A 17,697-nucleotide genomic window follows, 5' to 3' on the forward strand; every position below is an offset into this window, starting at 1 on the left:
CCTCTCAATCCCTATCTTTAAACAGCTTGATTCATGCCTTGGCTGAATTTTATTTAAGAACACAATAGTTTGCTTAATTATCTCCATTAATTAATAATTATGTGGTCGTTTACTCAACGGTCGACATATTTAATTAATATTGATTGCGTCACAAGTGATATGTTATGAGAGGTAGTGTTATTGACATACTGCATTTTTACTATTGACAGATAGATTTGTTATATTCGATCATTATTTATTGTCTGGCGTCCAATAGACTCCAATAATTTTGGCATATGAATTCATATATATAATATATATGAACTCCACTAATTAATGACAATAACTAAGATTACTAACCTATATATCATGTAACTTGAGAAGGACTAGTCCAAAAAATCAAAGTTAAATACAAGTGCATGTTAGGAAAAAAAAAAAGATTAGATAAGTGATTAGAAATTTGGAGTTAATGTAATACATAAATTATGAAAGAAGATTAGCACTTATTGCTATATTGAGATATTGTAGAACCCATTGACCTCACCAAACATGGAATTAAGAGCAACTTGAGTTTCAGATGAGCGAGTTCAAATTAAGAATATGCCCTAGTTTACAAATTGGTAGTATTTGGTGGGAGATTAATGAAACTAATTAAGTTGTGGTCAACCCCTCCAATGCTGCAATAATCACAATGCTCAAAAAATACCACGAAATATAGTTGACAAGTCAGTTTTGAAATGTGACAGTTAAACAAGCAATTTTTCTTCTCAAAATTTATACATAACACCTGGTATCGACATCATCGTTCGAAAAGCTTAACTATCCACTAGTTGTTATACATATAAAGCTACTCATTAATTGCAGGTTTGGAGCATTTTATTTTTCATTTACTCAAAAATGCATATAAAGCATATCGTAATCGGCCTCCGAGTCATCCTTTCAGTTATCTAATCACGATGATCAAAGCCTTCTAAAAGTCTAAAATCAAACTCCTAACTCACAATCACAAATAGAAAATCTCAAAATATGTATGTTATCATTGAATATCATATTCTGACATCCAAGCTGGCCCAACATGTAGTATACATCCTCCTTTATTGTACTTTTGCAGTACACCTTAGGGCCTAGGTCAATGCATAAGAGAAACTCCATGAACCCACAAATAAAAGGCAACATCATCACCAAACCATTTCTTATCATCCAAAATCACTTTAGTTAGAGAGAGAGAGAGAGAGAGAGAGAGAGAGATGACAATGAAGGCTTATTTGATTCAACTAATTATTTTCATCTTCTACTTGTTTAGCCTCTCCCCAAAAGTGATTAACTCACAACAAACAGATTCTTGCAACACCAACCTCACCATTTCCCACCTCCTCCCCTTCAATGCCTTGTCCCTCAACTGCATCTCTGCATGGAGCTCACAAAACTTCATATTAAGGGTATGTGTGTATTTTTACATTTTTCAAGTGATTTATACCAATATTTTTCGGAGTTGAGCTTTCGTGCTTTTAAGTCCACAAGAGTATTTGTGCTCGTGACTTTTTATCCATCGGATCGCTTCAAGATTCGTAAAATACTAGTAAGGAAACTTTATAATGCTGCACGAATTTTGAGACAATCTGACGGTTAAAAAGTTACAAGCACGTTAAGCTCCTGTGATTTTAAAAACATCGGAGCTCAACTCTATTTTTCATGTATATATTCATCCAACTACAACACTTGACAGCATAGAAAATCTCTACATTTTTCATTTTCCTTTTTTTTTTTTTTGTGCCTTTAGTCTTTTGTTTTTGTTGTATTTAAATAATCAGAAATTGTAAGGAGGTGAGTCTAATATATATATATATATATATATATATAGTTACATGCATTGCATGGACTTATATATTTTTACATTCATGTTGTTAGGAACTAATGTATTTGATGTGAAAGGTTTCTCCAACTATTAGATAAGTTTTTTTGGATTTTTTTGGAGTGCTTTAGCATTTGTATCAGAGCTTGATTCATACTTTAATTGCATATTTTTGACCAATTGAGTGATTGTGTGCTAATTGTGCCTAATGAATTAACCTACCAGTTTCATTTTTTTAGCAGATTTAAGTCCTACCTTTTGTGTGTTTTTTTTTAAATTTTTTTTCTAAACTTTGTGATTTTGTGATTAATATTTCTTTTGAATGAGACTGATCAACTATAGATGTTAGAATAAGGCTAAATTACAAAAAAATCCCCTGTTAATAATATCCGCTTTTTTACTTTCTCCTCCTATCATTTAAAAACATACACTTTATTCCCTTAAAAAATAAAAAATGTTCACAGAAAGGTACGCTGTGACAAAATGACCAAATTACTCCTCATCTTCTTCGGGTTGGGGGTGGACGGAGAGGTAGGCGAGTGTGAGGGTAAGGCGACGGAGGCAAGCGAGGGCGTGTGTGTTGGCATGGACAGAGAGGTGGGCAAGGGCGAGGCGGCGCGGCCGACGATGAGGAAGGAGGAGGATTTTAGGGGTATTTTAGGTATAAAAAATAGGATATAAAGGGAACCTAATGGAACACTGACGGCGGAGGACAAAGTGAACATTTTTTTATTTTTTAAAGAGGCAAAGTGTAGGTTTTTGAATGACAAAAAAAAGTAAAAAAAACGGATATTGACCGGAGAGTTTCTTATAATTTAGCCTTAAAATAAATCCAATTGCAAAACGTTGAAAGCCTGGGGACCAAAGACAAAAAAGCAAAAAGAATGAGGACCTATATGCAATTTTACCATTTTACACTTGCCTGATCTTGGGCCAAACCTTGTATAGTATGCAAATACTGGACCGGGTCTATGGAGTTTCATCTTGTCGGCACTCGACACGAGCTCCTACGTCGCGATCGGGTTCTCCGACGACGGGCAGATGGTCGGAAGCAGTGCAGTGGTCGGGTGGTCCCCACCGGGCGGGCCAGGCCTGATCAGACAGTACTATCTGGGGGGCAAGAACCCGTGGGAGTGCCCGCCAGACAAGGGCGATTTGAAATTGGTTACTGGAACTTCTGCAATTCTGTCACAATCTTCGCGACTGTACCTCGCATTCCAGGTCCAGACTGACCAGCCAAAGCCGTACTTGATCAACTCGGTCGGCCCGCGGAACGACCTCCCATCGCCGTCGGCCGGCTTCCTGCTGTCCGAGCACCGCGACCATGCCTCGACTTCTATCAACTACATCACCGGTATTTATCGACTGACCAGCACAATGATCATAAACTTTATACTTTTTAGGAAAAACTTCAAAAACCCCCCCTGTGGTTTCGCAATATCTCACTTTGCCCCCCCCTGTGGTTTAAAATGTATCAAATTGCCCCCCTGTGGTTTCGTTTTTATCTTTTCGGTAGCTTTTTCGTTAATATTTCATTAAATTATATACAAAAAACTTCAGATACCCATCTAGATTTATCAAATATTCACTTTAGTACCCTTTAATTTTAACTTTACCACTGATTTAAGAAAAAAATATAATGAAATTGATAAGAAAAAGAGAAAAAAGAAACCACGGGGGGGCAAATTGATATATTTTAAACCACAGGGGGGCAAAGTGAGAAACTACGAAACCACAGAGGGAGTTTTTGAAGTTTTTCCTACTTTTTAAACAACCAGTAGAAGTGCACGTGCGATGTACATTACATTAATAAAAAAAGTTAAAATGTAAGAAAGATCATTTTATATGTATATGTAAATTTCTTATGATTAACAAATTATTTTTTATTATAATTATCTAATTTGACTAAAAAATAGGAAGAATCATAGTAGATTCAATGCAGGTCATTTATCTATTAAAGTTGAATTAATTTCAAAACCTAAAAATCATGTCTGTTGATAAGTTAAAAAACAATTACTAGAGAATAAAATTAAATTAAAATTTATGAAGTTATTTTAAATATATATATATATATATAGGTGTGCTTTATGAATAAAACATTAATTTGCTCTTAATTTGTTGATTAGTATAAATGAATTACATCAGTAAATTAACTTTTTTGAAATCATTACTTGCTTTTTTGTGCATAAACCCTTCTACTCACAAAATTTCACCATTTACACCAAGTTATTTTATGGTAAGAAATTGTACTCCCAAATGTTACATATGTACAAATATCTAAATTTAAAAATATATTTGATTTTTTTTTTTTTTTTTTTTTGAGAGATAAGTAGCACTCTACCCGCTTCGTTTATTTCATTTAGAAATAAACTTAGCTGGAAATGTGAATCAACTAGAATTCGAACTTTGACGATAGAGAGTTGTATGGCTTGTTTGGTTTAGGAGTCATATCAGATGCCGGTGAGGAGTCAGCGTTTTCATCGCCGCAGCGGCACGGACTGCTGGGGATGCTGGGGTGGGGGGTGCTGATCCCGATGGGTGCCGCTGCGGCGCGGTACTGCAGGAACTGGGATCCACAGTGGTTCTACGCCCACATGTCGGTCCAAGGGATCGGATTCGCGCTGGGCCTAGCCGGGATCGTGATCGGATTCAAGCTCGACGGTAGGGGGGTCAATAATGTCGATGCTCACACGGCGCTCGGCATTATCGTCTTGGCTCTGGCGTCTCTCCAGGTTCATACGGTTTCTACTTTTAATAGTTAAAAGCTTATTTTTATTATTTTGTATCGCATGCAATGATAAAAGTCAAATCAAATTCGACCTAATTTTTTATTTTCTTCAAGTTTTTTTTTCAAAAAAAAATATGAAAAATTATTTTCTTCTGTCACCTTTGTGGAAAAATTGGGTTAAAAACTACTTTGACCTATCAAATGATTTTTAAATCTATTTTAGTACACTCAGAATTATACTGCAAAAATACTTTTAATTTATTTCCACACATTTCCTACTTGCTAAAGTTTTTATTTTTATATTGTATTTGGTAAATTAAAAAATAAAATAAAATTGGCACAACACATTAAGGGATTTTTAAAAAAATTTTTATTTATTTAGGGCTCCACTTGAATTTAATAAAATGTATTTTGGCTTTACAATTCTGAGTGTACTTGTACCTTGTGTTGTACTACACTTTGAACTTATTTTTAATGAAAACCCTAATATCAGAAATTATGAAAATCCAAAATGGTTATCACGTTACATGATAATTAAACATGATAATTAATCATTTGATGATAATAATAATATATTCACTAATCATCTTACATAAATACAATTATCTTATGATGATGGAGAGCAAAAATAAAAGAGAATTTTTTTGGATTACTAATTATATATGCATATAACATTGACACACTATTATCAGAATTCGTATAATAATGCGGGAATTAATTAACATGATAAACTACAATTACATCAATAATTTGCTACAAACATTATCATTGTTCACTAACTAATTTATCCGTTTAATTTGTTAGATAATTGCATTGTTCGCTCGTCCCGACAAATCGTCGAAGAATAGGAAATACTGGAACTGGTACCACCACAACGTCGGAAGGAGCGTGATCGCTATCGCAACTGCAAACATATTTTTCGGGCTATCGATCGCGAGCGAGAAGAGCGCGTGGTTCATCGGTTACAGCGTTTTCTTAGGGCTTTCGCTTATTATTTGTATAATTTTTGAAATTAAAAGGTTCATGAGCAATGAGTGAAATATGTTAAGAATTAATGCACTATTCTTGGAGAACTTAACCAAATTAATTTGGTTTGTAATACCTAAGTGTATAATTTTTTTTTTTTTTTTTTGGTGTTAGTGAATCATTGGAACTCAATGAGATGGATATTAAAGGAAATAATTGATCTACTTGATGTATAAGAAACCATTTAATTGAAATAATTGCTTTGAAGTTCTTACTTTTCAAGCAAGAAGAGTTTTCATTATTAGGATTTTGATCGCACTAGATTAATTGGATTATAATATCAGAGGGGTAAAATAGTCAATTTATCTTACTCACTAACCAAAGTTAAATATTTTACCTGCAGTTAACTATATATTTCTAACGAATAGTAACAAACAGGGATATATTTGAAACCGTTAGGACTTTTTGAGGGATAAATCTGATAATTTAAATTTTGTACGAATATATCTGTTATTTGATATGTTTATAGGGAGTTATATGAATTATCTCTTATACTAGCTAAACTTGTAGAAATAAATAATGTATTTAAATTTTGAAATCAATGCATCATTGAGTGACTCAAATCAAACAAACTGAGATATTGGACGGTAAAATTAAAATTTTGAATAATTATATATAGCTGATTCAAAATGATTCATAGTTCAGATAAATTATGTACGTTATTCTTGGAATTAACAATTACCTTTCAAATTTAAGAAAACTCATGGAAAATTACAAATTAGAAGAGCACTAAGTAACTTTTCCTAAAAAAAGGGAAAATTTTGCTTTTAAAAAAAAAGAATCATAGGTGAGGTGCCAAAATCAGAACCGTTCATAGGTGAGGGGTCTCCACACACTTTTACAAACGTGCTTATGTACTTGTGTAAGGAACCGGTTCGATCGGTCTAAACCGGGCCGGTCGAACCGGTTTCAAGAACCGGTCCAATTTTACCGCGGGAGTAATCCTCACACCCTCTACTCACGGAACCATGATTTGGTGGAGGTCCACCACTCCCAAGCATGAGACCACTTCATCCACCGTTCATCACGCGATGTGAGCGAATTTTAAAGTAATGTGAACGGTGGATGAGATGGTCTCGCGGTGAGGACATTCCCCACCAACTTTTTAGTCCACGCATTATTTATCCCCCACCTCTTAAACCCTTTTTCTCCCTCTCTCTCTCTCTCTCTCTCTCTCTCTCTCTCGCTTCGATCGATCTCGAATCGCCCTTTTACGATCCCCAATTCGCCACATCGATCGATCCAAACCCCGTTTTCTCCTCGATCCCCGCTTCCCCGCATCAAATTTGGTAGATTTCGCACCTTGATTCCATGGTTTCTTTCAAATTCATGCTAGTTTAATGCAACTTTGAAGAAATTTGTATGAATCGAGATGCTTTTCATGGTGTACGTGAGATTAGATCTTTTGCTAGATATTGTAATTGTATAACAGTAGTTGTCTTGCGGATGATCACATTCTTGTAATTTTGGGGGTTCATAGGATTTGCTTAGTTGAATTTTAAGTTGTTTTTTTTGTCTAATTTGTTGTTTTAATTCATGATAAATAAATCTGGGAATAGTGTAAATTAAGATTCTTTTCATGGTGGTTGTGTGATTAGATCTTTGTCTTTTTGTCATTTTTTTTTTAAAACTAGGTTTTGTAGTATTAATTTTATAGTAGCAATCGCTATGCGGATGAGCACGTCTTGTAATTTAGGAGTTGTGGCATGTATTGAGATCCCATTTGTGTTACTTTAGTTGAATTTTTTAGTAATTTTTTTGGTCTAGATTTGTTGTTAGAAAGTATTTTCTTGCTTTTAATCGAGACTAATTTTACTGAGATCCCATTTGTGTTACTGTAGTTGAATTTTTTAGTAAATTTTTTGGTCTAGATTTGTTGTTAGAAAGTATTTTCTTGCTTTTAATCGAGACCAATTTTATTGGATTTGGATGGGTTTTCATGATGTGATACCCTTAATATATGAGATATATAATAGGGCTAAATCTTTTAATCCGATTATAGCATTTTGGATGGTGATTAGGATAAAAAGGTTAAGAGGGTTAAGCGTGTTAGGGCAAGAGTAGTTCTAGGATGGGCGACCTTTGGGAAGCAGGGCCTCACATATGAGGATAACCAAAATTTATGATTTTGAGGTTAAATTGAAGTTTGAGGAGGATTCTAAGCTCTTAAACCCTAAATGCACATTCACAACCAAAATGTGAACCATGATGACAAATGTACAATCTTTTGTTGTTCCGAAGAATATAACTGAATATAGTCCTATGCAGCCGAGGGTTCAACTCTTTATCAAATTCATTTAAATTGTCTTTACCAAAAATTCTTTACCCGAAACCATTTGAAATTTGATTTAAAGTAAGTCGAACTATTAGAATGAACTGTAGGCAAATGAAATGTTGAAAGATAGGGTTAGTGGCTGTTATAAGCCACTGAAAGAGTTTATTTTCTATTCAAAAGTTGATCTTACTAGCAGGCCCCTGTACATTTATCCTCAATTAATACAACTCGGATGCTCAAGTAGAAATACATCATATATTTGTCGAGAATCCCTTTTGTTCTCATTAAAATTTGAACAAATTTTATATAGTTTGGCAGTTAAAGCTGCAGCTACATGATAGAATTATAGAGACTCTCTCTTGACTTAGTTGTAACGGAAATTTCTAGTTGTTTGAATCTGGAATTTGTATGGTACACGATCAGATTCTTCAGAGTTGGTTTCTTCACTTATCGGTATTTCTATTGTGGAATAAAGTTGTGAATCAGCTGAGAGATTTGATCATCTATTTAGTTGCTGGAACTTGACAAAATGCTGCTTTACAATTAATTTTTGCAGAAATTGAATTGATTGATCTTTCAAATGTTTTACATGGGGTTTGCATATAAGTCGCAAAAATCTGGTATTATAGCAGCATAATACTATGGTGACTGCATTTTCTGTTATATGAGATGCAGTCTTTCTTTAATCACTTTGGGCTTGCTTAGTGTTGATGGAACTTCTTTGAAAGTATTGCTTTTAAGTTGCGCTATTTGAAAAGGCACCAATAGCTTTTTAGCCAAAAACCCCAATTCCTGATAGCTTCCTACTACAGCAGAAGTAGAAGCAGAAGCTTCAAACTGGTTCTTTTTACTACTAAACCCCAAAAACTCATTTCTGCTTCTGGCCACAGCAAAAGCTAGTATTTCCTTTTTCTCCTTTTTTTGTTTTTACGCCCCAAAGCCTAGGTGCTTTTGCTTTTACTAAAGAAGCACAAGTCTAAATAGGTGCTTGATTCCACCATGGGAACTACCGGTGTGGTTGGAGCTTGTTTATATGTCTACTGTTTATTGCTGTTGTACATAAGGCAGAAAATCATAGCTGATTTTTAAAATTAGTTAAATCCTATTTTATCAAATGGCTTTCACACTATTGCAAGATATTATGTAGGATCGGATATCTCTGGCTACGATCTGACCTGCATTTAATTAGTTTATGTGTTATTGAACTTTTTGAAACGCTATGGGTCGATTAAAATGTAGAATGAAATTGACTAATTTATTGTGCCATTCTTCTATAGAGCATTAACTAGAAGGTAAAATGGAACTCCCAGTCATAGATTCAGGCCCAGCAAAGGAAACTGGCTCGTTATTCCATTGCAACTTCTGCGACACGGAAGTGGTGCGTAAAACTGCACAGCTTCTGCTTCCCGGATTGGCTTCTGCTTGTGTGGATAACACCACCGGCGATCTTTTCAGAAACCCATCATTTGTAGCTGTTGCTTTAAGGAAGGAGATGGTTGAATATTTAACACGAAAAAGTGAAACATTTATCGCTGAATCGATTGTCGGTGGAGATAATACCAATCTGAACCAAGTGAAGGAAATCCCCGAACATCCAACCGATATCATACAAGACTTCATCGACGATTTTGTAAATTCGAAAAGGAACTTATTCAGCCGGGTTTCTAGCTGGTTGTCGAGTGAAAGTCGTGAAGATAAAATCGACGACTTTGTGCAGGAGATGGAAACAGAGAGCTTCTGGCCACAGGGTAGGAGAGAAGCCGTTTCAGAGCTTCTGCTTAAGAATGTAGACTTCAAAAGCGCTTTCCACTGTACTGAAACATTCGACACTTCGGAACAACTTGCTGAGCATAGAAGCCAGTGTAGTTTTCGTCCAGTGAATTGCTCAAATGAGGGATGCAAGGCGACATTCTCGGCTTCTCATACGGAGAAGCACGACTCCGTATGCCCACTCAAAGTGCTTCTGTGTGAGCAGAATTGCGAACAAAAGCTTACGAGGAGAGACATGGACCGGCATTGCATAACCGTGTGCCCTATGAAGCTCGTCAACTGCCCTTTCTACCAAGTTGGATGCGAGTCGGCTTTTCCACGGTGCACTCTTCAGAAGCACTGCTCAGAATTTATCCACGCGCACCTGCTTTGCGTCCTCGAAGCAGTTCATAAACAGGAGGCTTCGATGGAAGAGCTGAAGCAGCGCGTTCAATTGCTGGAAAAGGTTAGCCTTCTCTTTTTCTCTCTCTTTTTTTTTTTTTTCAGAAATATACATACCCCTGCAAAATTATGATGAACCTGCACATGTTACCGCACCTCACTAGATTCTACTGTAGTTCGTTTTTCTTTATTGATCTATTATTTCTAAGTCGTTTCCTATCAGGTTGTTCTTTTTTAGTTCAATTCTCACATATACCGTATAATGGCGTGAGTTCTTGTATGTTATTATTCCCGTATCTCTTCTGTTATCTCTTCTGTCGATATATGTTTTCTATCAAATTAGTCTTGCGAGTAACACTCGTTTACGCTGCTTTCGTTCGCAGTCGCATTCGCTGAATGAGTTCTCTGAAGCTTTGGATGTGAGGTCTCTAACTCTTGCAATCAAGGAGCAGGAAGCAAGGACGAAGAAACTCGAGCGCGAGCTTAGTAAGATTCAAAGAAACTGAAGCTTCTTTGCCTCTATAGATCAAAGAAGATTGTATGGGGCAAAATCATGAATGCAGTGAACATTTAAGGGGCTGAATTTTTTTTTCTTTTCTTTTCTTTTTTTTTTTTTTCTCCCAGTAGGGATACGTCGCGATCATTTTTTTTTTCTTTTTTGAGTAAAACAAAAACATTGAATCTCTTATACTACAGTAAGTAATGATACACTATTTTTTCTTGTGTGATATGTAGGAATATGGAGTGATGATTTTGTTAAATTCGAGCACTTTTCCTTTCCATACAAGAATGTGATTAGAAAACCTTAATATATCTCTGTTTATTGGTGTGTCTCTAGTGCCTTTTGTTGCTTTTTATTACTTTTTTAATCTTTTTCCACATGATGTATGTTTTAAAAAATTTAATATGTTTTAAAAATTTTGGTATTTCCTTTGGACTGTATTTAATTTAAATCATTCTCATTTGAATATATATATATCTAATTAAAGTTTGTATGCTTACTCCAATAACAACTCCAATAACAAGAAACAATTTGTTGGCTTTTGAGGCCTAATTTGATAATATGCAGCTAAAAGCATCACATTTTTTCTTTGGAAGATTCAAGAAAAATTCAAAAGCATTTTTAGTTTTTCAGATTTTAATTATTTTTTTTCTGACCTTGGTAGGACTAAAAGCCGTAAATTTAGCCGCTATATTATCAAACTAATATATGTAGAAGTAGGGATGTCAGCGAGTCGGATTCTGACGAATTTCAAAAACCCGAACCCGGCTACCAAATCCAAACCTGAACCTAAATCCGATGGATTTTAAAATTTCGCATTCAAACCCGAATCCGACCAAAAATTTTAAAACCCGAACTCAAATCTAAAATTTCGCATTCAAACCCGAATCCGACCAAAAATTTTAAAACCCGAACTCGAATCCAAAACAATTATTTTTTTTTATCATATTTCAAAATATTATATTACAATAAATCTAAATTTTAAAATATAAATTTAAAAAATATAACATCAAATATTTATATGTACATATTATAATGTAAAATCAAATTCGGATTCGGATTCGAGTCCTGGTCGGTACAAATAAAATTCATATCCAAATCCAAATTTGTTGTGTTTTTATTTTTTTTATATCCGTATATGAAACTATATCAGTTTAATATCGAATAAATCTACTCCGCTCGGATTCAAATAAAATTACAAATATTCATACCCATTGATTGATATCCCTAAGTAGGCCAAATGGAGAGATGTTGATAAATGAGATAGTAGAATCAAATGTTTGCAAAATGGAAGGTTAGCATCTTAAATTCACTTTGGTTCTCACCTTACAGTGTCCTAAATACTTTAAAAACAGTGCTTTACTTTACAATTATTAGAAGAAAAGGTTAGTTACATACATATATGGCAATGCATAAGCCCATCCTACATCTTGCATCTTTTTCTTCATATAAAAATTGAACTATTTGAAAAAGAAATATGAGTCTTTTTCTTCACATAAAAATTGAAAAGAGAAATATGAGACGAGATGAATGAAAAAGGAAAAAAAAACAACAACAACACTTCTCATGCTTTTTAATGCGGCGAGACGCTAAAATAAGCGTCTGCCCGCCAGATTTAGGGCTTCTTTGAACTTCAAAAAGTAAAAAAAAAAAAAAAAAAAAAAGAAAAAAAAAAGAAAAAAAAAGAGAAAAAACTAGAAAAAGAACATCACAGCTTCAGCAAAGAGGAAACATCCCATCAGTGAAAATCCAAGATTCAGAACAATAAAATGGGCAAGTAGTGGATCATCAGGCTAATCCCACCAACACACCAATCAAAAGTTCCAATAAATCAATACCAGAAATGAAATCATATAAGAATCATAGCAAAGATCTTTCTTAGTTATCACCCGGAAAGAAACAAAAAAAAGTCTCATCATCTGGCATCCAGAATAAGGGGTAAAAAGGGGCAAAAAAGAAGACTAAACATCCATCGACCGATTAATAAGCAAATCTAGAACATGATTAAAAGCTTTCACACCTCCTGGACACTTAAACCTGCAAAAGAAAAAAAAAAAAAAAATTAATACTCGGTATTAATGTTGTAGACTTGTGGCGAAAACAATCTACTCTTTTGAGAATATTCTAGTTCGAGTTTTGATTTACGAAAATGGCCTTATATTTGACGAGGTTCAAGTTAAACCAAGCATATAGTATATAACCGTAAAGACGCATTAATGTCGAAGGTTTACTTATACGGAGGGGACAAAGATCATTTTGAAATAAAAAAGAAGGCCGACGGAGAGACCCACATGGAACAGTAGAGAAGCACACTGCGCATTTTATAAAGCACAGCCCTGATTCAAACTCGGGACTTACAGTATCAAAACGAGTATCTCATTCTTGACGTATACTACGACGATCAATTGCTGGGACAAGCGCTACATTACTGCGCTAAAATTCTTAGTCGGTCTATGTGTAAATGACTAGGAAAGCAACAGCTACTAATATCGAGTCATGGACAACAACATCTAGGGTTCGACGAGACCAGGGCCTCAGGGTTTCACCAATTAAGAGAATCTTAGATCACAAATGTCTATTACAAAAGTGATCAGTCTTTCTCTCGAACGAAGCTATTTGAACGAGCATCAAACAAAATTTGGCATCGTCAGTTCACTAGCTCGACCACCTAAATTGTAAAGTTACTGAAAAGAGTTCCGGCAATAATCGCCACCTACGATCCCTTCGAATTATATAGATTTTAGGCCATCGCATACTTTCGCAAAATTAACGGGGTTACTATCATAAACAACTAAATATGAATATGTGAAAGAATAGCAATTACGCCACACAGGATAATATGATGAAGCAATTAGAGTGTGTGAAGATCTAACCTGGAGGGAGAGATTGCTTCAACTTGTCGGCCTTCTCCGAGTCGAAGACGCACAGCGTGTAAAGGTACTTGGCGCATCGCACCTTGAACTTGACGACATCCTTGCCGCGCTTGATCTTCACCGACCGCGCATCTTTCCTCCTCGCCGTCAGGAGGAAATCCTTGATCTCATGGATCTGCTTCGGCTACAAACCGCAAAACAACACAAACTTGATCAAACAACGAGAAATCAAACACATAAAAACTGAAACAAAATCATTCTTTTCTTAAAAATAAAAGGAGGAAGAAGCTATTAAAAGACATAATACTTTGCTGTAATCCTCAAAAGAAAGGAAAACGAGAAAATGGGAACAAATTTACAAAAAAAAAAAATTAAACAGGGAAAATACCAGAAAAATCATATCTTTTTTTTTTTGGTTCACCAGTTAGATGCAAGGATTCATTAAAGGATAGTAAAATTAACACTAACCCACCAAAAAAGGCCAAAAATGAAAAGGAAACGAATCCAAAAGAATCAAATGCATAATAAAAACAAACCCTAGAAAAATGTATATGATAGGGAGCCATTACAGGACAATAAACTAAGCCCTAATCTTACCCCCCCAATAAAAAAAAAAACTACATAAAAAATAAAACACATAAAAAAAATGAATAATGCATCTCTTTCCTTCCACAAATACATGTCAGAGAGCCAATAAATCACATCAAACTTAGCCCTAATTCAAAAAAAGGATAAAAATAAAAAAGGCACCCAATCTACAAGAATCAAACAGATGGAAAACGAGAAAAAGGAGCTTAATCCAAAAGGAGGGACGAATCTACATGAATTAGGCACATAAAAAACCAGAAAAAATTGCATCTTTTTCATGAAAAGTTACATGCGGAGCGCCGCTCCGGATCAAATGGGACAACAATGAGAAAAATTACACGCAAAATTCGGAGATTAAGGAGAGGGGAGAAGCGTGCAAAGGTACCATTTTGGATCGGGATTTGTCGACGGCGACGTGCTTCGTCCTCCTCTCGAAACCCTAGCGAGGTAGAGGGGAGGGGACGAGGAGGTTTTATACAGCGACTCCGACGCATAATTATTTAAAAAATAAAAAAAGAAAAACCCTAGATTCTAATATACGTGAAATGACAAAAATGCCCCCAAGCTTATTTTCTCGCGGACCGGGTTCGGCGGAGTCCGGTTTATCGGGCCGGATCTTAAAAATAGTGGCCCAATTNTTTAAGAAATATAAATTTGGGCTCAGAAATGTCCCTATAAAATTCTGAGATGCGTTACGTGCGGTGAAATATATTTTATTTTATTTTATTTTCATAACAGGTCGAGTGCAAATCGCGTCGGATTAACTATCATAAAATTTCTGAAGCTTTGCCGTAGAATAAAAAAATATATTTCTATATGTTTTTGCATCAGATTTCTTTTTAGCTCAGTTGCGTCTGATACTTCTCAATACCAAAATTCTAAGTTGGATTGGATTTTTAAATTTATTTAATTGATTCGGGCCGGGGATATATCCGGCCCACAATCTTCTTGGACTAGGCTTAAATATTTTGTTGGGGAAAATGCATGGAGACCCTTGAACTTTAGCTCGTTTGCAAACAAAAAGATCCAATAAGCTTTATCAAATAGTTCTTTGGATCAGGATGTCGTGCATATGATTCTGTAAGACTTAATAATATTAAAAATTCTATGTTTTTCTCTTCCAGTTTTGATAATTAAGTATGACGATCGATGAATAAGTTGAATTGAACTTCAATTTTTTTGCTTTTTTTAAATGGAGAATAAAAAAAATAGTTTCTTTGTGTTTTGAAGCTTTATAGAACTATATACAATATATAGGGCCAAAACAATTATGTAATTAACAATTAGAGTAAAGATATTGTATTATGATGAGTTATTTTTGATAATAGAGTTTTCAAATCCACGATTCACATCGTTAAGGATTAACTTGAAGCTGAAATTTATTATTTTTTTGAAATTATTATAGAGAGGCAATTAAGAAGATATGAAACGAACGGTCAACATCGAATGACCTTTTCAACATAAAAGATCAGGTTTTTCATTTTAAGATCGGAGTTGTTGATCCTTGATCAATATAAAGAATTGAATTTTTTTTTATCGAAAATTTAGCTGATTTCAATTTTTTTACATTGTTAAACTAACCCTGCAGCCATTAAAATTATCAATATTAAGGCCTTNAGCCGTTGATTTTGAGCGACTTCGATCACTAGGCAAATAATATCGAAAAATCGCAAAATTTAGTTTTTAGATATTTCAAATACTTTAGATCAACTCATCGATTCAGAATATCTATCATTAAGAATGACTTGATAGGACAATAGCTTCTATCTTTTTAAGAGGATAATAGCCGGACTCTCTCTCTCTGTATATATATATATAGAGAGAGAGAGAGAGAGAAAGAGAGAGAGAGAGAGAGTGTGTGTCTATTATACTCTTATGAGTACGATCGCACTCGTACTCACAAGTCGTTTTCGATGATAGAGTTTTCGAATCGACGATCCATACCGTTAAACTTTATCTAGAATATTTAAAACTTCTAGAAATCAAATTTTATAATTTTTTGACATCATTTACCTTACGATTAAAAGATTTCAAAATTGATAATTTTTAAAAGCCGATATGAGATACTAATTTAACGGTGTAAAAGAATCAAAATCAGTTAAATTTTTGATAGAAAATTCTATTCACTATCTAAATAAAGATCAATAACTCTGATCATAAATTGAAGGATCCAATCATCTCTTTTTAGGACGCCATTCAATTTTGACCGTTTATTTTATACCTGCTTGATGGACTTTATTATGATTTCGAAAAATTACAAAATTTATTTGTTTAAAATTTTAAATATTATACATCATATTTAACAAAGTCGATCGTCGATTCGGAAGCTCCATCATCGAAAATAATTTATGAGTATGAAATATTCTATACTCATAAATAAATAAATAAATATATATATATATATATATAGAATTAGGCTGAAATGCTATTAATAGTAAAACACTCTTTTTACTATCAAGTTTTTAACCCTTGGATGAAAAGTTGTAGGGTTAGAATGATATTAGTCAGTTAGAGTTAAATGGTCCCCCTAGGGTTGAGTGGTCCTAACAGGGTTATAGTATTTAATCCAATGGTTAAAAATGATGAAAAGAGTTGATCCAAAGGCTAAACAACTGGTAGCAACAATGGCATTTTGCTACTAATAGTAGCCCAGTCCAACTCTATATATATATGGACATAATATACTATATATACTAGAATATATATTATATATATATATACTTACTATATATTATATATGATGATCTAGGATACTTACAAGTGATCATCCCCATCGTGCTATCATGTTTTTACCATTGGATCTACTTTTGAATTACAAATTAGCCCGTTGGATCAACACTATTCCACCCTACGACCCACTACCACACCTACCACCATCATCTCAACTCACATCTCTCCATCCAACGGGCTAGAAAACCATACAATTAATCACCTTTGCGGTGATACCTTGTAAATTCTAGCCCTACTCTATATACTAATATATAATAAATAATACTAGAATTGAGCTAGAATACTTTTACAAGTATCACCCCTTTGGTGCTATTAGGTTTTTAGCCCTTGGATCTCCTCCTTGATTACTAATAGCCTTTGGATCAAACACTATTCCACCTACCACCACCTACCACCATCATCCCGACCCTACATTTCTCTATCCAAGGGTTAAAAACTCACAAGCACCATCCTCTTGATGCTTTTAGAAGTATTCTAGCTCAACTCATAATATATATATATATATATAGAGAGAGAGAGAGAGAGTAGAGCTACTATACTTTTATGAGTATTGGGCCCTTCGTACTCATAAGTTGTTTTCGATGATAGAGCTGCCGAATCGACATTCCACTCCGTTAAATATGATCTAGAGTATTTGAACTTCTAAAAAATAAATTTCGTAATTTTTCAGAATCATAATAAAGTCCATCAAGCGGGCATAAAATGAACGGTTATAATCGAACGACGTCCTCAAAATGGATGATTGGATCCTTCAATTTAAGATCGAAGTTATTAATCTTTATTTAGGTAGTGAATAGAATTTTCTATCAAAAATTCAACTAATTTCGATTCTTTTATACCGTTAAACTAGCAAGTATCTCATACCAACCGTTAAAAATTGTCAATTTTGTAACCTTTTGATCGTAAGGTAAATGATGTCGAAAAATTATAAAATTTGATTTCTACAAGTTTTAAATGCTCGAGATAATGTTTAACGGTATGGATCGTCGATTC

The 17,697-nt window shown here is 34.3% G+C and overlaps 3 protein-coding genes across 3 annotated transcripts; 2 read left to right on the top strand and 1 right to left on the bottom strand.

Annotated features, from left to right (window-relative positions):
- LOC109725935 (cytochrome b561 and DOMON domain-containing protein At3g07570) lies at positions 1,026-5,621 on the top strand. Its single transcript, XM_020255340.1, has 4 exons — positions 1,026-1,418; positions 2,780-3,185; positions 4,274-4,563; positions 5,364-5,621. Exons 1-4 carry the CDS (start codon positions 1,227-1,229, stop codon positions 5,595-5,597), a joined length of 1,122 nt encoding a protein of 373 aa, XP_020110929.1. The 5' UTR covers positions 1,026-1,226; the 3' UTR covers positions 5,598-5,621.
- Positions 6,740-10,795, top strand: LOC109725866. The gene is made up of 3 exons (XM_020255263.1): positions 6,740-6,874; positions 9,138-10,075; positions 10,395-10,795. Exons 2-3 carry the CDS (start codon positions 9,158-9,160, stop codon positions 10,515-10,517), a joined length of 1,041 nt encoding a protein of 346 aa, XP_020110852.1. The 5' UTR covers positions 6,740-6,874; positions 9,138-9,157; the 3' UTR covers positions 10,518-10,795.
- LOC109725867 (60S ribosomal protein L38-like) lies at positions 12,269-14,462 on the bottom strand. Its single transcript, XM_020255264.1, has 3 exons — positions 14,360-14,462; positions 13,387-13,570; positions 12,269-12,550 (listed from the first exon to the last, which is right to left on the bottom strand). Exons 1-3 carry the CDS (start codon positions 14,360-14,362, stop codon positions 12,528-12,530), a joined length of 210 nt encoding a protein of 69 aa, XP_020110853.1. The 5' UTR covers positions 14,363-14,462; the 3' UTR covers positions 12,269-12,527.

This window comes from Ananas comosus, linkage group 20 (genome assembly GCF_001540865.1).
Source record: "Ananas comosus cultivar F153 linkage group 20, ASM154086v1, whole genome shotgun sequence".
NCBI classification, from domain to species: Eukaryota; Viridiplantae; Streptophyta; class Magnoliopsida; order Poales; family Bromeliaceae; genus Ananas; species Ananas comosus.